This window comes from Lepisosteus platostomus, chromosome 10 (assembly GCF_059453375.1).
Source record: "Lepisosteus platostomus isolate fLepPlt1 chromosome 10, fLepPlt1.hap1, whole genome shotgun sequence".
Lineage (NCBI taxonomy): Eukaryota > Metazoa > Chordata > Actinopteri > Semionotiformes > Lepisosteidae > Lepisosteus > Lepisosteus platostomus.
The window spans coordinates 14,623,107-14,646,190 of NC_142620.1; the positions used below are offsets into that span (position 1 = coordinate 14,623,107).

General features: G+C 37.0%; 1 protein-coding gene across 3 annotated transcripts in view; it reads right to left on the reverse strand.

Annotated features, from left to right (window-relative positions):
• The window catches only part of LOC148653396 (RAS guanyl-releasing protein 1-like), a 51,399-nt gene that overhangs the window by 22,906 nt on the left and 5,409 nt on the right, over positions 1-23,084 (reverse strand). The window contains exons 1-2 of one of the 3 annotated variants that reach the window (XM_088648355.1): positions 15,266-15,534; positions 11,310-11,491 (exon numbers count right to left, since the gene is read on the reverse strand). In XM_088648355.1, the coding sequence (XP_088504481.1) occupies positions 11,310-11,491; positions 15,266-15,384 (301 nt within the window). In that variant the 5' untranslated portion in view covers positions 15,385-15,534. Of the gene's footprint in view, positions 1-11,309; positions 11,492-15,265; positions 15,535-23,084 lie in introns of those variants that run through there. The other 2 variants (XM_088648356.1, XM_088648357.1) reach the window with 2 other exon arrangements.

Here is a 23,084-nt window from a genome sequence, read left to right on the forward strand (position 1 = left end):
TAAGCAGGTATGTTTTCTTCAGAGATGGATATAACGTCTGTACTCAAGACCTCTCTTCAATCTGATCCTTGCATCAGCCCATTTATCAGTATCCATACAAGAACAAGCAACTTGGTTTTTAGTAGTACCTAATCCTATGGTACAAAAAGTAACAAACTTTGCCTCCAACTCTCAGCTGCCCTCTTAATGGACATCACTCTTCATCGCATCCCAGAGACTCAGGAAGATACCAAAGGATGTGGTTTTAGTTGTAAATTCTGAGCCAACTATCACTATTCATCCAATGAAATGCTTTTTTTTGTTTTGACTGGCCTTCAAACAGGGGTTAATGTGGTTTAAGTCATAAACATTTATACATAGACACTATCTGATGTCCTTCTTCCTGTGGTCCATAGTTTATTTCTGGACTCTCATCTGTAATTGTAACTAAAAATTACATTTTCCTATAAAAAAAACTACCTACAGTATGACCCACTTCCTCATCTATTGCCCACACTGAAATTAGTGTTCATCTCTCCTTCCCCTAAGACTATGAAATGCTAGAATTCAATTCTTGTTAAAGTATGATTTATGATTTTAATCATCACAAGTGCTGAGCTAATTTGATTTTCAAAAGAAAAAACTTTCATAATGGCTACAGGTATTTACAGTATGTGGACTACATTGAAAAAGAAATTAGAAAATGGAACCAAAAACATGCTCCAGAGAAAGGAGATAATTTATCATGTACTATCCATTTTCCTATTTTTGGATTTTCGTAATGATCACTCTTTTCTCTCTCCGTCATGTTGTACTGGGGAAACTAATGGCCTGGGTCTTGTGGCATTACGTTAGAGATGGACGAAGTGGATCCCTTCCAACATACTGTAACGAATACGCCCCTGTGGATAACAGGGATCTTGACTGCCTGAGCTGAAGAAGGTCTTCTTTAGCTCGGCCGGCAAGACCCCTGTTGAGCGACGCCGGAGACCCGGGTTCGAGCCCGTGCGGTGAGGGATGAACTGGGGCTGGGAACGGCGAGGACACAAGCCCAAGAACCCGAATCTGTTACAATATAAAGTGCTATGAGATTTTTTGGGGGGAGAAAGTCATAATCACGTGCATTTATATAGTACATTTTACTATTATATTACTGAAAGGGTATAATCACCAGCTATCCCATCCCAGCTGTTCGTGAGCTAATTCAGTTCAGTGACAGATATTCCAGGCCACATTCACCAAATGGCTATACAGCTACATCCTAGAATAGATGGCATCTTTGGATAAACCACACAGAAGCATCTCTTTGAGTAGTTTTGTAAGGCACTTTTCTGAGCATTTATAAATTACTGCACGGTAGAAAAATTGGATAGCACAGTATCAGTTGAAAAATGTCATAAAGTCACAAATCATGGGGCTTTAATAATAATCTTTACCAACGATTTACTATTCACTTTGGCAGAAATCATCCAAACTGAAAACAATAAAGCTATGAGTTGTCTAAAACAAGTGTTTTTTAAAGGCATACAAAGCTACGGGTTTTATTTATATCTGTGGTGATAAAAAAGCTTTTCTGTTCGTCTCACTCCCTGATAGCAGGCCTCCCTTGAGTGTGGTACCAGATAATTCACACTGTGATATGGAAAACCGTCATTCTTTCCATTTACACTCCAGTAATGAAAAACAAGCCAACAGCACATTACAAAGTCCAATCTACTTTAGATGCTGTTGTTTTTCTCTTTCATTTTCCCAGCTGAACCTGTCTAGACCACAAAAGAAACCAAAGAACTAGTAAAATATAGAAGCTTAAAGTTCGGACAGGTTAATATTTTTTTTTATTTAAAAAACAAAGTTAAAAAACTATGGAAAACTGATTAATGAAATGCATTACATTGTAAAAAACATCATGAAGCTACTGTAAAAACAAAATAAAGCATACGTTGATTTAAAAGAAACCCTACCTTGAATTTTGCTATAAAAAGAAATATTCGTGACTGACCTTGCTGTCAAGTAATCTCATCGAATGACACAATGCTTGTTTCCATGGACTGATGTTTATATCTGTACCCTTGAAACAAAGGCTTAGTATTGCAACTAAGAAACAAATTGCAAACATTTCTCATGTGCAAAGGTTGTACACAGGAGGTTGCACTGCAGGAATGGTAATGCCGGCATAGATTTTGGACAGCTGTTGGGACTTTGGCATGGGCTGTAGCCACAAATCTAAAAAAAAAAAATAGTCACAGAACAATGTAGTGAACACAACTTCCCAGCACCATGTAAGCAATTATGCAGTAAATTAAATAGCTGTACTGTTACTGCTGGGAGCAGTTTTTGTTAGTTTTCTTCAGGAAGAAAGTTAAGTATAAACATAAATGTCTCTGTACCCATTGTTGCATCAGCTTTATTGAAGCAACGTCATAGTGAACCAAAGATAAAAGGGCAAGAAATTTACAGTAAAGTGCACACATTGCTGTACAGTGTGTGCAATGGCTGTGTCTAGATAATATATAATTACTGATAAGGTCTTGGACTGTTGGTTCTTGCAGTATCTAAACAAAGAAAAGTCAATTAAATAGAGTAATAAATCATTTTTCTATAGAGCATGAATTGAACCTGATATTTTTGTGGTCTTGTTTTTGCAACATATTACAAATCCCCAAAGCTGTTCTCACATAGCTACTGAACCAAAACTTGTTCAAATGTAAGAAAATGGATGTCTTATGCGGTCCTTACTCTTAGTTACAATATTTTAATGGCTTAAGCGAGTTATTTTTAATCTTTTAAATAAAGAAAGAAAATTAGTATGTAGAATGTCTTACGCTTGGGAATTTCTGCCTCATCTGAACTTATCCGATATGTCCTCCTCTACACTCAAACATTTAGTCAAATTGTGCATGCCACTCCGAAGCATGGCAGGTGAAATTTAATAAACATGGTGTCGGAGTGCTGCCTTTAAATCTTCAATGGTGCAGGTATTCCCATAGGATAAAATCACACAATTGCAGGTCAGTTAAGATACGACCAGCAAAGCAGGTCAGGAAATTGAGGTTTGGAAGGAGGAAACCCTCACATTAGAAATTCTTTCAGAAAGCCAGGGATCCGTCCTCTATAACTCCAATAACTTTTTTTCACAAGATTACAACAGAATTCTCTCCAACAGTAAGTCCCTGATATAACCCGATTTTATTAATAATAGAAGATTCCAGTTATGTTACTCTCAACGGTTTGATGAAATCCCATCTCTTTCTTTTTGTTCCCTGAAAAAAAAATCGGTTCTTCATACACAAACCATTATGAATGTATAATGGCCAAATGAAAAAAAAAACACGTGGCAAAAAGCATGGCCTAGAACAGCAAAGATGAAAACATTCCCATAAGCAAGTATCACTTTGCGATTTCTAGAAATTTCTTGAGAAAAAATCGAATTGTGCAGGAAGAGGGGAGCACCACAAGGTCTGCGTTAATTTTGTTGATGAAAAGCTCAACAAGCAGGAAAACAATACACACTACCTCTATAATCAGTGCAGATGGCACATCATCTTCAATCAATGTGGTATATAGAGGCTCAGCGAAGGCAGAGGGGGAAAGGAGGGAGCTGTCTAAATAGTTAAGGCAGACTGAACTCCAGGTCAATAAACACAACAGCTTAATATCAACTTATCGCACAAGCATTGTGGGGAAGTAAAGTGTATTCACATCATTGTGACCAAGACAACATTTAATAGCCAACAGGAAACAATGTAAAATGTTATTTTAAAAGGTTACATTTTATAAAACTTAAATCTCAAAAAAACATAAATTAGAGGAAATCAAAGACTGACATCAGTACTTCGAGGTTTTGATATTGTAAATGGCTAATTAGCTATAGAACTTGGCCTTCCAAGTGAACTTTTATATTTCAGGCTTATACATTGTTTAATGGAAACAATCATATTCCATCTACACCCTGAACATATCCTCCTACCTATATAGTAAACATATTTTGTGATTCACATTATCCATACAAGAAACCATCTGACCATGGCTCTGTTCTTGATGACAAAGTGAGATCAGTGGGCTGTGTGACAAAGTTTAGGGGAAACACTTAACTATCCTTCAACACAATTCACATCTGCAGCAAAGCTAGAAACAGTGCGGCACAGCACCCCCTTTCTGCCCAAATGTTACTAGCTGAGGAAAAAGACACAAAAACTGCAAAGTAATGGATTTGGCTCAAAAGGTCCACCCTAGGTTATGATAGTTATTTTACATACATTCATCAGCATCAAAAGCATCAGGCCTTGAATAACAACAACATGGTAACCTGCATACAGATGGATTTAATTAACCAAATCTGTCCACCTCTAGGTTAGAAACAGAAAAGTGATACACCATGAATGTGGAATATTTTGTTAAGAATGATGATTTGAAAACATTTATCAAGCAATAACTGCATTAACAAAGAAATCTGTATATTGTCTCACTGAGTGCTCCTCCTTTTCATTTCTGTAAAATGAATTACAATAGCCTTGCGGAGAATGTGCATAAAATGATTCAAAATGATATTGTGCTATTGTTCTTTACAGTATATAGGCAGCAATATAAAACTAAAGCAAAATATAAATATGATGTTAATGATCATAGGATAATGTAGACATTACTTTCTAATTACAACAGGGATTTTTTTAAATGAAGTGTAGTCATATTAGAGCTTCAAATAGATGCCTCGCATTTTTGCAATTACATTACAGTTAAAATCTCAAACAGTTTTCTAGTTTCACATAAGATCTAAGCAGACTACACCTAAGTGTATGCTTTCAAGCAACTAAATTTAGTACATCTGCAGGTTTGATGTCACCCTCATTGCTCTACCTGGTGATAACCGCATTCTGTACAAACTAAAAACCACAGTCAGTGACTGTTTACAGCACAGAACCATGAGAAACGTTGGAGCCTCAGCAACAGCAAGAAGGAGATGTAAAATATACAACAGGAAAATGCTGTGTAGACATTTGCATTGTTAAAATGCCAGCTGCCATCACAGTTACTAAAAAGTAACTTATCGGCACCTGCCCTCCTCTGTTGAAAAACGTGTTCCATGCTTGGAATAATGGGTAAATCTCACATGCCTATGGACTTTTGTAATAATTTTAATGAAGGCAAAAGAAGTTTGATAAAAAAATAATGTAATTAAAGAAAAGGGAATATAATACGTTGAACACAAGCACAGGCAAAAATACATTACACTAATATTACACTGAAAAAGAGAAGAAGATTGCAGCAGAGAAAGCTTTTTTTCAGTATTACAACACAAAAAGTAAAGTAAGGGGTAAGAAACCTTTAGACAATGAAAAGGAAATTGCTGATGTAGTCAAAGAATCCATTACTCAGGTGTTTACAAAGAAGAAATCAACATCATGCCTCAGGCTAAGGCATCATTACTGTATTACTGAAAATCATATAAGCATAGAAGAGGCAGAAGAACTAAAAGTACTAAAACAAGTTGAAATAAATATCCAGGACCTGATGGCAATATGCCAATTGTACTTCAGGAAACAAAATGTGTACTTACTCCATTGGTCACTAACAAAACATCACTCAAAATGGAGTAATATCCATTGACATAGAAAATTTGTAACACAGATCCCATCCATAAAAAAGGCAAGAAAATTGCACCGAGTAATTACAGATCATTAAGTGTTACTTTCTTTACTCATGAGGCTATGGCGAGTATAAATAAATCTGGAGGACTGTTTGTTCGTCAGTAAGGTATAAGGGGATTTACAAATGGAGAGTCTTGCTTTTTGCAATGTACTGATCAAGCAACAGAAGTATGAATGCAAACAGAGCATATGAATGCTTTAATAAAGAGTTTTAGAAGGAAAAACAATTCTGTGAAAAGATGAATTCTAAAATATTAGGTGATAGGCATACATATCAATATTGTACATATTTTGGATTGTTTCATAGAAAACAAAGTAGAGTGTTTTGTTTTGGTGCACTACAAGACCTCATGTGAGTATTGTGGGAGCCCAATTTGAATGCATTACTAATGTTGCTGCTCTGCAATCACTGCTGTGAAGAGCAACCTCCTACTGTACATTCACATACTGGCTTAAATGATAAGTACAGAACCGTTTAATCCTATTCTCCTCTGTTAAGGTTCAAATATTCAAAATCTTCTAATCAGAAACTAATCAGTAGAAATTTGGTCGAAGGGCACTTGGAAAAAAGAACAGGAGGTACTTCTATCCCAGTATATTGTGGTAATCTGGATATACAGTATAGTAGCCAAACAAGCTAGATGAGCTGTTTGCAACTGGATATTCTACCTCCATATCTTCTTCCTTGTTAAAGCTTATTCCTTGCTGTACTTGCCTCTAAAACAAAAAAGGACATCTGGTTTCATCATAGGGTGATTATAAAGACCCTATTATTATTAAGGTACTACATTATAAAGGCCCTATATTATAAATGTGCTATTAAAATGCCCTTTACTTGTGTGCCAGGACCCTTATTTTCTTAGTTAATCTGCTCCATTGTGCACATCCACGTTCTGCATGGTTTTAACTGAAAAACAAAAAAAGATATTTCCCTCCAAACAGAGAAAAGTCAGGCTATTACATACCACTTCTATCCACTTCCAGAGCATTCTCTTCATTGCCCTGACATACGGAAAGAGTGGAAATGACATCTACCTGAATTCAATGCACAATGCAATGAATCTATGGAACTCAAACAGTGTATAATGTACATTTAGCATCTCTGCATCCCTTGACCATTGCTTAGACTGTACCTAGTAATTCAGTACCTAAGCTATCATAGCCACAACTGTATCTTATTTGTAGGGGATTTAATGAATGAGTGTCTGATGTGTTCCTAAATTATTCTTAATTTAGTAATTGCAGTGGCTTCATCTGCCAACTCAATTTTCTGTCAGGCCATCTAATTTCCCCATGAATTTCCAAGTTGCCTACCTAATCAGCATATTTTGATAAATGCCACAGAGGAACACAGCAGCATGTCTCCAGGGCAAATCAGAACTCACTGCAAGAGCATCAGGTTGCTCCACCGACACTGCCCCTAAAAATGTATTTAAGCAATTTTCCTATACTGTTCAAAATATGCGGACCCACTTCTGCATTTGTGTGATTTCTTATAGACTGAACTTACATTCTGTAAGTGGCACAATAGAAAGAAATAGAAAATGTCAGATGCCAATCAATAGTTGAAGAGTACACTTCATCTTCTCCTTTTAACTTTCTAAATCTTATACTCCTATGATACTTGTGATCAATAGAAAATGGAGGTCCAGAACTAGTTTTTGTCAACACAAAACTGTCCATCCAGTCCACAGTTAAAAGACTGACGCAGGTTTCTTTATGGATGAGCCCCTCTTGAACTTGATAAAGATGATAGACTTCTCTAAGCTAAGAGCTTCAATCAGATTTTGATAATGTTTTTTCCCCCCCGTTTCCAAAGAAGTGATACTTGGTATTATTCTATTCCCAGTTCCATCCTGATTTTCTGATGAAATATCTACATTATAACATAGCATTTGCATCAATCCTGACATATTGCAAAGATTAAATAAAGTTGATACTTAAAGTGTAAAAAGGAAAGGTTTTATCCATTTATTAACTACAGACCTCTGAAACCCACAACACCGTATAAACTCTCATGACATTCTGAAATAGAACACAAGCACAATAGTGTGGAAGAAAAAAGGTTAAGCTGCTTTATTTAGTTATGACTATTTTGCCTGTAGTTACACTTTATCATATGTATACTGCAGCAAAATCAAATAAGTTCAAAATATTTTGTTAATTTGTTCACATACAAAATCTCAAACGGTAATTTTTATGGTTAAATGGCAATTAGAAACATCTGCATTAATCATTAAGATCCTGAGTCCCTTCAACACCAGGTGTAAATACTGTAAATCTATCACAATGACCTCCTATTCCATGGACAAGTAAGGTAGGCAAAAGTTCAGAATGTGTGCAATGAAGGGTTGTGATGTCAAACCATATTGATCGAAGCCTCAGAGAATTTCGCATTTCAAAGAGCAGCAATCTACTGAGGTACCTCATTTGGAGATCTGACATTTTATCTCTGCATGTATTGAACTGGGCACTGAATAATCCTTCAAATGGGCCCTGCGTACATTTTAACATTTAAAAGCTGCTAAGCCCCAGGACCTCTGAGCTACATCTCTGATGTACTGAGGAGCAGCTGGAGAGCTCTCTCTCCTGGCATCGAGTCTCTGGTGGATTTTATTTCAATTCTTTCTTTCCCAGCGATCCGATAATGCTGTCTGCTGATTGCATTTGTATCCGTCTAAGAGTCATTTAAGAAACAAGACTTTGTTGATCAGAACAAAATCTCAACACGGATGAAAGTTAGACCAAATGCAATGTGCAGCACTCAGTTCTAACAATATTCTGGAAGGACAAAAATATATAGGCACTACATTGCAAAGTGGTCCGATATCGTTTACACTTTTTTTCTGCTAAACAATTGCATTGTTTTAAAAGCTGTTTTACACAATACACATTTAAAGCATTTCTTGTATATTCTAAGACATGCATCATTATCCTTCTTGTTTAAAACTGGTCATTTCTTTTGAATAACAATCTTTTTTTTTCACCTGACTAGCCACACAGCCATTATCTGTATATTATTACCCTCACAAATAAGTCTAATTACAAAAGATTATTGTAAATTCACTCAGCCTGATCCCTATGCTTTGTGCTTCCTTTTTATCAGTCATTTCACTCCATTTCCGTCTCCTAGCAACAGAAATTTAATGCATGCTTTTTCAAAGACTTAATCACTCTAAGTTTAGGAGTATTCTTGACAATGCTTTAGGAAAAAACATAATGTACTCTCAAATTATGTATTTGTCATTCAACCACCATTGGTCCTCTGACTTCAAATAGAAATAACCACTGCAAATATCAGGTGGTATTACTTTTAAGATGACTGTCTAGCACACCCAAGAATCATCAAATTCACGTGTACTTACACCAAGATAATATTTACTGGACATATTTTAAATAAATACTATATAGAACTTTACCAAAACAATTGTACCTCTATTATCACCCTCATCCTGCTATTACTACCTTAAAATATGGTCATATGTTTCTAGGAACAGAAAAGGGAAAGTTGAGATTTTCACCTCCAAATTGTTAAATTGGAAAATTGTTAATAAATGTTTTACTTTGTGTGGAGCGTAGAGTAAAACATGACTGTGTAGATATCAGTTTGTTTTGCTACATGATACTGTCTAATAATAATTAGAATATACTTAAATTGCCGAAATAAAAAAAAAAAACTGGTGTGCCACTTAACCATAACACCACTGAAAAGGTATACATGATCCTGGCAGGAAAATCAAAAAGAAACTTCTAATGAACGTGGCGAATCTCTGGGAGAACATTAAGGCTGAGATGGCAAAAATGCACGGAAATGCACTCCAACAGGAATGTGACATTAATTTTAGATTTAAAAAAAAAAACTGCGAATTATGGTATCCACTTATTTTATGAGACAAAACAATGTGAAATAAGTAGTTTAAATTGAGTCCTTTTTTTCAGTTCTTATATACTGTGTATGTGTGTTTGTGTGTAGAAAAGAGAAAACTGAATTTATCAGTTGGCTAAGACACTACTTCTAAAGAAATTATACCAACTAGCTATTAATCTTGTAGCTTTGGGGAAAGCTTTTCCCTATTAGTTATTCTGATCTCCAAAGAGAGTCATGTTCAAGTCTGTAAAAGTTTCATGTAAAAAATACATGACAGAAAGAGGCTCGTCTTTGTTTTGCAATAAGAACTTCATGCTTCACCAGTATAAAGAACTTCCTTCATGGTGTCACGTTTAAGACACATCAATGTGCAAATCCTTAGGAAACAGAAACACTTTACAGAGGAAGCATTTTATCTTTCATTTGCTATAACCTTTGTGACAAGAAGCTTCTAAAAGTGTAAAGCACAAAAATTAAAGTAAGAAAGCTTTTAAAGAACAAAACTGAACTACTGCAGGTGTTTCCTGGAAAAAAGGTCTGCAACTCATATCAAATCAACTGAGGTTTCAGTTTGTCACTTGTAAGATCTTTTGAAGATAGTACTATGGCAAAACAAACATTTGAGTTTTTAAAGGTAAGAGATCTGTACTTGCATTGTTTGCCCCATAAGCCTAGTATTTAAAGAAAATACTAAATGTGTTCTCTCATAGTGATGCACGCTCCTCTTAAGAGGAACATTTCATTTTTTTAACCCAAACTTTAATATATTAAATGTTAGGTCAACTACATTACATGCATACTTTTGATGATAATCTTTAAGATGATTTAAGCCCTACATTGTGTAATCGTTTGAGATATAAACTAGTTTTTCCTCACAAAAATCATTGAGGAAATAGTCTGAAGAGAATTTGCAAAAGATATTGTTTTAAAGTGCCCACAAAAATGAAAGAATGTTGACAGACATGTCCAATCACAAACTCTGCAATACCTGTGGCACAGAAAGCAATAGCGACAGAGAATGATTATACAAACATTCTTATAGAACATGTTTCTATAAGCAAACCATTAGACCCGGTCTTTAAGATCAATCAGGTCCCCTAAACCAGCTCATCTTCATGTATTAATATGCTGAAAAGCATTAAAAACACCACAATTAAGTACTGTAACAAAGGTCTAATGTTGCTTCGTAACATATGACATTCTTGCATAACAGTTAATGTTCTTGCTGCTGTAGTTAGTCACCAAAAATGGTTTTAGTACTGTGCGCTAAATTTTAATCAGCAAGACTGATATTGATATATACATTACAATTTGTTATTACTAATATATTTTAATGTTTCTGATGGCTAAAAAACTGAGGGTCAAATACATTTTATTTTAAGAATAAAAAAATATTGTTCAATATTTTTCCCATACTGTTCATTAAATAAGAATAGTAAAACACAGATAAATGAGACTAAGACTCTTAGTTAATGCTCAGGAATATATATATATATATGCCCACGTTTGTGAAAATACATATTATTTGGGGGGGGGAAAGAGGCCCAAAAAGCCCTTATCTGTTTTTATCCTAATTTGATTTTGAATCTCAGTAGCACTGTATTGCTGGCTGTACATGACTGTACAGTATAAGTGCGTACACAAATATACCTGCACACACATTAAACATACAAATACAAAATGTGTAACTGAAATAATTCTAGATCCTTAACAGCAAGATGCAGTATTTCTTAATGCAAACAAGACACACCCTCATACAGTATGTCTTTCACTTGACATCACCTCTTTGGACAACACATGAAACAAAGCTCACTTACCAAATGACTGGATGCACGCTTCAATGAGCTCCTCCAAGCTGGCCCCCTTAGCCAAATGCCCCAGAGACATCATGACTTTGACCTGGTTGATCTGGGCCAGGCTGGGCCTGTTGACGCGGTGACGATTAGGCCTCAGGTGAGGGGAGAACTTAGAGATGGCAGGACATCCTTGCAAGAGCCTCCTGAAAGAACAGAGGTAGGCAGGTGAGGCGAGAGAAGTGAGGGCGCACCACTTCAGCCGAAGCTCGCATGAGTGCACAGGGCTGGTCAGAGGATGGAAAAGACATGAAAGCAGACAGTGGGAGCTGGGCTGGTGGGAGCCATCACCTCCCACTGGCAAACCAACCAAACACAACAGTAGCCGTTAAAGGGACATCACATATGCAAATCCAAGGAGCACACAGAGTCAAGAAACCAAGATAAGGGGGTCAAAGACAATGACACTCTGCTTATGCACAGATTATGTTTTGTTTATTTTAAACAAAATGAAGTCTGCTTTTGTTGGAAGTAAACTATGCACAAACATTTGCATTTACAAGCGTTGCCTATTATTGTTCATTAATATAATACTTTTTCTACTAGAAATAGTATGCCATTGTCAAATCAGTGTGAACATGGCTGTTTGTTTTCGTTATGTAACTGGAAAATTCAGATGTAGAATACATTATAACGAAAACATAATAAGTAGTAGTAGTCTGGGTGCAACATGGTGGTAAGCATTGCTACCTAACATGCTGAGACCCTGAGTTCAATTTCTAGGACTCTAGAGAGGAAATCTGTGGAGTTGTGCAGTTCTCATGGGTTTCCTCCAGGTGCTCTTGGTTTCCTCCCACAGCCCAAAGAAATGCTGGCAGGATAATTGACTTCTAGGAAAAATGGCCCTGGTGTGACAGTGTGTATGTTTGTGTCTGTGTGTGCCCTGCGATGGACTGACATCCTGTCCAGTGCGTATCCTGCCTTGTGCCTGTTGCTTGCCAGGACAAAGCAGTTAGAAAATGGATGGATGTATTTATCTGAAACGTTTATTCAAAGTAAATTCCATTTGTCCCTATTACACACCTGAACATGTTACTGGCATAATCTGAATTAACTACAGTACCTTTTGGTCAACTGTATGACAGCAGTGTGCCCACCTAGGATTTGTACATGCTAGGGCTTGATATGTAGACTGTCCATTATAGAAATCATTAATCATTCATAACATTAGGTTTAACAGTAAGAAAGCAAAGTCACATAATTGATTTCAGTGTACCTAAAGCATTTGCATTAATAGCGTATGTTACTAATTCGTAATTCCAACGGCAAATAAAACAGCAGTTCTACTTTATTGCTCTTACTTTCTTGTTCCTCACTCTCAAACATTGCCTAGAAAAAGGCAGACCTGTTAAGTTGCTATTTGTACCAATGAGGCAACATCCTTTCAAGTGAATGCAGTGCATTTATTTCCATGCATGCACTGAGCTTTCATACATTTATTTTATCAGCTATCCTGGCATAAGGCATCTGTTAAATAGGTAATAAAAATATAGGATAATATTAAACTGTTAAAATTACAGTATATCCACATTTAACCCTTGCAATGGACCCCATCTTGAATCATACTACAGAATGTGCACAACGAACAGGGCTACAAAACATGTTCTGTTGTGAGCCACGTTTGTCTGGAGTTTCTTACTCAAGGACCTCATACGATTGAGTCCTTATCCAATCCTCATCCATAACCAATTCATCCTATAGAGGACTGCAGTGATCTGCAGCATAGACCAGCACACACAGGGCAGCAAGGCGAGACCACATCCCACACAGGATGCCAGTCCGCAGCTGGGCACGTGCACACAGGGACGCTTATGAGGTAACAATTAATCTAACTGGCGTGTGTTTGGGGGGTGCAAGGCTAAAGGACCTGTGAAAACCCACGCAAACAAAGTAAGGACATGCAAACGACACACAGAAGGAACCACAGGGCTGTGAAGAGGCAGAGTTTATCAGAAATGTGGAAAGAAATAGGGGATAATATTTCAAGAAACCCAAGATATTTAGGGATCAATGCAGTAGTCTTAATGAGAAAAAAACACCTCACCAAGTGAACTGTATGGCATTAAGATATATTGCTTGTCTGGAGAATGTAAACTGATGTTTTTATGGACATTCCTTACTAATTATTCAGCAGAGAAAACAATGTCCTGCACAGCAGGAAGCACAATGCAGACAGAACCAATGTGAGGTTCCCCATATCGCTTTGTCCATCGTGCTCATCCCTGCCTAAAGCAAGGACACACTTCAGTTTTAACAGCATGTTTCAATCCCTCTACCTCTTATCTGAATACCAACAAGTTGTTCCATATCGCCTACATTTTCTGAGTTAAAACAGTAGCTGCCTGCAGATGGGATAGGACAACAAATGTCATTTATGACCTTAGCTAAATCATAACCGATTTGCAAACAAATTCACTCTTCAACTTAATAGCACAGTATTTGACAGAGATGCTGTATTTCAGATTGGTAATTATATGGATATCACTACTGTACTCCATTTGCTGTTGAATCATTAAAGATACTGTTGCAAATGTTTTATTATTATTATTGATGTTATTAAAAGGTTATAGACTTTTATAATGAATTTATCCTATTATCCTTACAAACAGCTGTTTATTCATTCCAGCTGCACCAGGATAATGAAACTGAGGTAATGACTTAGCAACTATGGTTTTGCAATGGTCTTTTTCAACAGGTAAAAGATGTGTTCATTTGCACTTTATCTCATTTTCCCTGTTCTCCAAGACTGTCACCTCTGCCTTATTCTCTTATAACTGTCATTTACAGACACAAATACTTATAGCCTCTTTATTTCTCTGAAAATGATGAGGCTACTTCTAATTATTTTACACATATCTGATAGTACAAACAGATGCAGCCTGTACAAAATTACTGGTGCATCTAAATTAAACAGAAAGGAATATGGTTCTAATTCATGTCAGCTCTGTTAGTGACCAAGAGTTCTTTGTTATACAGCACCTAAAGGCACATGTGACTTGGTCCTTTCCAAGCCACTATGGAATTTAATGTATTTTTTTAAAAACAAAAGAAAAAACAAAAATGATTCAAGGTATAAACCATTAGTATAGATGATGGGGAGCCTGCCAATACAAAACCATCAAATCACATATTTAGCCGTATAGAAAGATGTTTTAAAGATAGTTATTTCATAATTTCAGAAGGTGTTGACCTTAGTCCTTACAGGAGTGATTTATTAAACTGTGGCATTAGGAATTGCGGAACTAAACAATAACTTTCCTCCTTATTGACAAAAACGCATCCCTCCCAAATCCTGTTATTCTTTATATATTGTATCTAGGATAACTGTTTCTAAAAATTTATACTTATAGGCGTGTGTAGCATAAATACCTCTGGTTAAGTCTGAGTTTATCCAACCGTATCAAGTACTATATAGCCATCGTCAAGTTTTAGCGAGTTAAATATTACTTAAGTACTGACTTCAGTCTGACGTTTAACTGTATTGTCAACTTAATCACCTGTTTTCTGCGTACGTAACAAGATAAGGTAAGTCTATATTTAATAATTTGCTAAGTTCTTGAGTCTCTCTTTGTTCGTGACCATGTCACCAACTTTAGGAGAATCCGCAAGTTTCCCTTCTTTGTTTACACGTCACAGTTTTTTATACATGTGTTATTTTTAAAAAGAGAGGAAACGCAGTTATAAATAACACAACTTAATTCTTTGTTAAAAACGAGGCATACCGCGATAATATCAAGATTTCAGTGTCCCTCAAGCTGCGGTTGCTTAAATATAACTATTTACCTTTAGAACTAGCAAGGTAATTGATGTCTCACGGAAAGCTCAAGAGAGACAAGGCAGTGCAACAAAACTTAGACTACGATTTATTTTAGCACGCACATCCGAACTTCATTAACTAAAAAAAGTTATTGGTGACTCACGTATTTTCTTTTTCTTTCCCGGTTGTTCCCATGGTGACACGGTCGCACTGGCTACTCCCTTTTGGCTTGTACCCCATGGTGAAATATTGGGCAGCAAGTGGCCCTACAAGACTGTCCATTTCAGCGCTACCTACTCCGCGCACATCATATCAGACTGTGTTCTCTGTTGGCTCCAGAGGAAATCATCATTGTTCTGCCTCCTCGGTACTGAGGATAAACCGAATTAAGATGCATCGTGCTCTGCTAAGGAAGTGGGCGGGTACTCCTGGCAGCTGTTTCAAATCACATTTTTTTTCAAGGTAAACTCTTCTTAGTGATCGAGGCGGTACTGTTTTGTAAGTCAACATCCTTTCCTAATAGAACTACATGCTACAGTTAAAACAGTTTTAATTAAAGTTTTCTACCGTGTTACCCCTTTCAAACACAGTTGGTCCACATGTATAAATCATTATACTGTATTATATTGAAAAATAATGGAATATGAACTTGTTTTTAGTTCTCAATTTCACAGATGCCATTTTCTAGATCAATAAATCTTTTTAAACAAATTTTCTGTAATAAGGATCCACGTAAGAGCGAGCGTAAGAAATTTGCAAACCTAAAATATTGTTTTCTAATTATCTGTAGTTTACATAAATGCAAAATATTATCTTCTAAATAAATTACATTCCGATTATTAACAAGGCTTTGAAAACCCCTTGAAGGCAATCAATGATGTTAATCATCCAGGTGGATGCTGCACATTGGTGGTGGTGGAGGGGAGTCCCCATTACCTGTAAAGCGCTTTGAGTGGAGTGTCCAGAAAAAGCGCTATATAAGTGTCAGCAATTATTATTAATTATTATTATTAATATATGATGGTAGTTAATATAAATGGGTACGATAAAATGAGGCAACCTGATGTGTATTCTTTAATATTAAAACGGGTCATTCACCCATTTCAAACCCTAGTTTATTTTCTGGACAAACAATGAAAGTTTGTATGTGGGATTTTACTTTTTAAAAACCTGCACATAGGACTCACTCACTCCAGGGCCAATTTTTTCCAGAAGCCAATTAACCTACCAGTACAGTATGTTGCTGGGTCACTAAGACTCACAGTCTGTTTTTTTTAATATACTTCAAAACGTCCAAGGAAAATACAAAAGAGAACAGATCTTAATTCAAGTTTCAGAAAACATGCAAATGACAAAAGATAGTAGTGTCTCCATTGACCAGACAGCACATGTTCCAGCTTGTTTTCTTGATGTCAGAGGAATCCACCTGGGGGAAAACCATCTGAAAACAGGGGTACATACAAACTCCACAAAAAGAGCACCCCAGGTTCAGAATTGAACCCAGAACTACCACTGTCCCACTGTGCCTCCCATAATATATACCAATACATATTTAAAGTATTAATAATTATAAACTTTACATTTTGTATTGAGAGTCCTTATTGAGAGCAATTATTTGAAAAGTGGGATCCCCTGCTAGATAAAGCAGCTAGAAAGAGAGAGAGAAAAGCCCTGGGTGTTTTCTAAGACTCAAGACTAATTTTCCAGGCAGCTTTTATCGGCTCTGTCATCACAACCTTTCACACTGCTTAGAGTTCATGTCAGGAAAGGTGGAGTCTTCTTTTCCCAATCTGTGTTCACCAAGTCTCACAGAGTTTGTTTTGAATACACTTCCAAACCTCCAAAGAAAAAAGCAATATGAAAGAGGGTAGATCTTAATTGACATTCCAGAAAACATGCAAATGATGAAAGATAGTGGTGTCTCCAGAGACCAGACAGCACATGTTCCAGTTTGATGTCTTTATCATGTGGGCTGTGTCCCGTAGCAAAAGACTTTCCAGCCCTGACATGAAGCGCAAATGAAAAGTCCTCTGTCAACCTTCATTTACACTGATGAGTATTTCTTAGAAATGTGAGAATCTGCGTTTAATCAAGACAGTCACAAGAAAAAGATTGCATTTTCTCTATTATTCTTCTATCAATTTTCAATAGCTTTCAAAGCAAAATAGCAAAACAAATATTTTTGACACCACTGTGTTCCTCAGCACAGGAAGCCTGGAAGGCTTATTTTTTAGTTTCCTAGATTTAAAAGAATAACTTTCTCATCTGCTGGGAGATTGATGCAGACTGTTTGGGATGAATCAAGTTTGAATTGAGGAAGCGCTCAATAATGCTTGTATGGCACATACATGAGATCATGACATCTTCACAAATCCATATACAGATTCAACAGATTGAGTCTCCACTCCCTGCTGTCGTACACTTGAGAGAGGCACTTTAGCCCAGCTTCTCCAGTCCACCCAGCTGTCTAAGTAGGGACCAGCATTGTAGGGAGTGATCCCATCCAGGGGGGTGTCATGCCTGCCTTAATAATGCTACAGAAACCTGGGGCTTTGAGCTGCTGTGGCTCTGGTATGGATCTTACCCAGCTACCTACTGTATGACAAAACCAGCCTTGGCATTACATCTTGTTTGTCTTCAAAAACAAGCCCATTAACTATATGTTCATTTGTGCTCCTTAAAGTGAAAGAGTACAATATTCTTTAGTGAAAAAAAATGTACAGGTTATTAGTTTATCCTTGGTTATGTTTAAACAGTATTTTCCTATGTATCCTCCAAGGTATGTACTATTATTTTTTGTATTTTATCAGTTTAATAAAAAATAACGACACACTCATACTCTCCCTCTGCCTTCCGGCCCTCAGCAAACCCACACATGCATTCATTGATTGAACCTCTTTATCCTATGCTAAAACCTCTGTAGAAGAGCACCGATTACATTATTATCCTGAAAAGACAATTCTCTGGAAATATTTTTTTTGCAGAGGGTAACTTTACTAAACAGCACACTTCCTGATGTGCTTCATACAAATGAATGTTTTCAGGGAGTCATATGAAGGACATATTTGCATTTGTTGACCTCTCTCAGCACCTCTGTAATCATACTGTATCTCTGCTGAGAGTATTTTACATTCAAGGAAGAGTGAGTAATGTGTGGTTAGAGGCACTGTGCAGTGAATACTACACATCCTTTAAGAGCACATACTGTACATTGTCACGGCATAGTTTTCCTTAGCTGTGGAACTACAGGAATCTCCAAAATTCATGCAGACATGGAGAACTTTTCAGCAGTTTCAGTAGAGATCTTATAAATGTCAAAGTCCCACATACTGGAGGAGCTCCTGAGCAGTTGTGGTAAAAATGACCTTAGGGGTATTCATTTACATCTCAGCTACAGTATGCCACTTCCTGAATGTAACTGGGATTTCCCCATCTACTTTTCCCCCAAATGTTACCAGGATATTCTCAGCTGTTCTTCACATTTGCCATAGTTGGGTAATCCTGAATTGCGTAAAACAGCCCTTTGCTGGCTCGGTTGCTGTAGAACTGGGTAAGCTATTATATCCATCCTCCATTGACACCAAATCTGTTTTCCAGAACCACAATGCACAAAATGAAACAGTTTGTCGATGTATGTTGTGAAGGACTTATATATCTCGTGTTTATCTCCTCTCCTCTCCTAGGTGTTTTAGGGTTTAATTTCAGCTTGAATAGCTGACTATGACTGTGATTCCCCAAGTGGCGGCATGCAATTAGTCTCCGAAGGTAGAGTGGGATTAGTCAGCATGCCATCCTGCTGCAGGGCTGTGTGGCCTGTGATGTGATGCCCACATTTGAGCCACTCATCTTTAGGGTGGCTCAAATTTGGGCAAGTCAGAGGAGACTGCCTATATCGCCTTAGTCTCCCAGATGTATGGCAGTGAGGTTTGCAGCTGCAGTATGGGAGGTGAAAAACACACAACTGACTAATGGTAATTGGAAGGGTAGTGTATAACAAAAATAACAGATACAATATATGTCATGTCATTTGCCAAACCGCTTTATACCATACGGTGTCACGGGAAGCCGGAGCCTACCCGGCAAGCAACGAGCACAAGGCAGGGTACACCCTGGATGGGGTGCCAATCCAACACAGGGCAAGAGGAAGCCAATCGTACATGGGGACAATTTGGAGGCCATGATAAATGGTGAGGTGGGAAATATGGCCCGGACACTGGGATAACTCCCTACTCTTATCGAGAAATGCTCGGGGATCTTTAATGACCACTGAGAGTCAGGACCTTGGTTTAACGTCTCATCTGAAAGAGGGCACCCACTACAGTATAGTGTCCCCGCCACTATACTGGGGCATTAGGACCCACACAGATCGTATGGTGGGTGCCCCTCACTGGTCCCACTAACACCACTTCCAGCAGCAACCATAGCTTCCCAAGAGGTTCTCCCATACAGGTACTGACCAGGCTCAACCTGCTTAGCTTCAGTGGGTAGCCAGTGGGTAGACAGTTGAGAGCTGCAGGGTGATATGGCTGTTGGCTATACAGCATATATTTAAAAAAAAACATTGTTGCTTCACACATTGAGACATATACTTTCAGGCACAAAGGAGATGCTAAGAACTGAGTTCCATCGGAAAAAAGACAATTTCCCCTTTAATGCAAATCATTTGATAGAGTACAAGGGAAACAATCTGAAAGGTAAGAAACTAGAAAGAGACATTTAACTGGATATAATTTTTTTAACTCTAAAATTTCCTTCCAGAATTCTTTTGGCGGATGTCCACTTTGCAAAAATAATGGAGCCGTCATGCTACAGCTCTTTAACTAAGAGGCTCCTGTGTGGCTTATCTCATGCTGTTAAAGCTTCCACTATTAGTCTTTCTTACTGGAGATGGCTGACTGAATTGCAGGATGTGGAACTCCCTGACCTGTCTGGCGTCTCCAGTAGTTAAACAAAAATGACAAGCGATTCCATAAACCTGGTTGTGGTTTTGCTATTGAAAAACGTTGTTTCTTAAGACAGGCACCTGTAGGACTACCTTTCCAGATATGTTTCCCCACAGGTGACTACAGCTATTCAAATACAGTAAGTAATCTCTTAAGGAAAACAGACTGTGTAGATTACAAATTTCCATGCACATATTAAATCACTGTCCAAACCTACAGTATATGGAGCTTTCTTCATCTACCCTGCTTTCCATAATGTACTGATAACCTGAATACCTATAAACCTAACTTAAAGATGTGCTGCTTGTCATGGACTCATGTGTGTGGCCTTCAGATGTCACTGGCCAATGCAAAGATCTAGTGTTAGCTTTAAGTCTTTCACGTGATTCCAAGAGTTGTACTAGCTCCAGTTAATCCAACAAGAGATTCAAGAATAAGAGCATTTTGTTGCTTGGAAAAAGCAATATTACAATATTAGATGTTTTAATCCAGTATATTTAGGATTACGCCGCTTCATTTCAAGCCACTGTAGGGAGCGCTAGGGTTAATTACTCATCTTTAGAAGCCTTTACTAACATACTGTAGATAATACAAGACGAGCTCAACCACCTCATGCCCTCATCTCATTCAAATTCAAAGGGCAGTGTGAGGGAGAGAAGTGTTGATCATTGAAAGTTTAAGCAAGCAACTAAATGCTATTCCATCTCCTTTAATGGATTCGAAAGAAATTAAAGAGTTTAGACTAAAAGGTTTTTTTTTAAGACCATGCATAATTCAACAGCTATTCAGGAAAATAAAGAACAGAGGAGGCACAGTGGTTTTAGCAGGGGTGAGAAGTATCTGAGATTGTCTCAAATGGATCTTTAGTCCAGCTCTGCATGAATTCAAGCTATCAGAATGAAAAACAGTATTTTGTGATAGCAAGGAAGGCTGTCTTAAGGTTAACAAACTACAAAGCATAATGGTATTTTTATGGAAGTTTCGGGAAGGATGACACCAACAAGTATCTCCTTCACCTCTGCTCCTCTAACTCATAATCCTTGATGATGTCACTTCCTGTTCAAATACACAGAAAACCCTGTACTTCTTTGTATTCGTCCTTCTGCATCCCTCCTGCACCCCATCTCTACCTTTACAGCTTTCCCTTGGCTCTCTCCTCATGTCCTATGGCCAGGGGGCTGGCCCTCAGCCAAGTGGGTTACGGCAAAGCTTCTTATCCAAATTGGCAGTTATTCCTTGCGAGTATTGTATACTCTGTAAAACTGTATGTAGTTTTCAGTACTGCCTCTGAAAACAATTGCCCACTGGAACATTTTTTTGTGGAAATAACTTTGAAGAGAAAATATAATAAAAATGATTAAGAATTAAAGACGAGCCAATTGCATTATTTACCAAATCCTGTCCATGATGAACCCCTTCAGGCTTACATATAAAAATCAGATGAAAACTAGACAATTTAAATTACACAACATACTGTAATATTGCCTTGACAAAGAAGCTCCCTACAAATGTAGAATAGGCCTCGATACTCCTGTTTGAATCGATCTTGAGATTACTTTTACTGGCAATCAATGAAAATATAATCGAATATTTTTGAAAAAAACATCTTTACTATTTATAATTATTATTTTTGTATGTAAAAATATAATTGGAATGGGAGCATATTGCTGCCGTCAAAGAAAAAAATGGTTAGAATGTTAAGACAATCTGCTATGTCGTAATTACGAGATAATTTGCCATCTTGTAATAACAAGATAATTTTCTCATAATTGCAAGATAACTTCTGACTTTCTTTTCCTTGGCAGTAATGCACTTCCTTCCTGTTGGGACAACTCTTGTTTTAAAGAGGCTTTTATGTATCTTTTAGCCTCTTTGTCTAAAATATATATAAAACTACATCATAAAGGACTTAAACTATTTCCTTTACTGTAGCTGTCAAATATATAACATGTAAATGGCATTTTTAAACAGAAGGTGCACCTTTACCTGGTAGATGAGCACATTCTTAAATACAGTATGCAAAGGGGGTGAACACATTTTGTAAATGGTATAACACTGGAGTGAGCAAAGCTGTAATACTGTGAATGACAAAAACTTTCCATTTTCTATTTTATTGACCAGCTAGCTGCATATTTCTAGTTTAGCAAAATGGGGTGAATTTCCATGCAGCACTTACATTGTTTGTTTTTTGGCATTTCTATTTTTAAAAAGTGAAAGCCTCCTTTTAAACAAAAACATAAATAACAAAAGGGTGGTGTTTTAGACTAAAATCTGTGTAAAGATACAGGTGTCTGCAATGTAGTCTATTAACTACACAAGATAAAAATGGCAAATATAAAAAAATACTTAATTAAAATAAGTGACCTATGTGCACAACACAAAATATAACATATTATATTTATAAATCATTATATAGTATAAATCATCTTCCTGACAGGAATCTTGAGTATATATCTGCTGGGCTTTAGCTAGTTATTCTCTCCCACTGTTGTTCAGTATGAACAAAGCCTGCATTTTGTTATTGATTTGCTATATACAAATGTTTGTTGTTTTCACTTATGGAGCAGACCTCCCTGAGAACAAATTCACATTGAGAAGGTGTTAACATTTAGAAGACTGTTAAAACAGATTATTCCAAGTACATATTTCAGGTAGTAGTTTGATGTTGACAGAATGCGATGATTTTTGGTCATCACACTTTGAAAGACCTTGTCATACAATTGTTTATATTTTTAGTGTCCAATGCTCTCATATGCTGCATTAAAAAGTCATTGTGAAAGAGGCAGCTATGCAGATGCTGAGTTTAATCCATTCACCATGAATTGTTTCAAGCCTGCCCCCTTCTGGTGATTTGTAGATGTGTAATCTGAAACACACCTATACAATGTAAAAGCTTATCTAAGGAACATAAAACGTTTAAGATTATTAAAATACAAAATAAATTTGTGGGACATCCTTACAGATAAAAACCTAACTATTACAAATATTACATAAAATCCTTTTGAAAAACACCTTCTGGGCCATATCAACAATAGATTC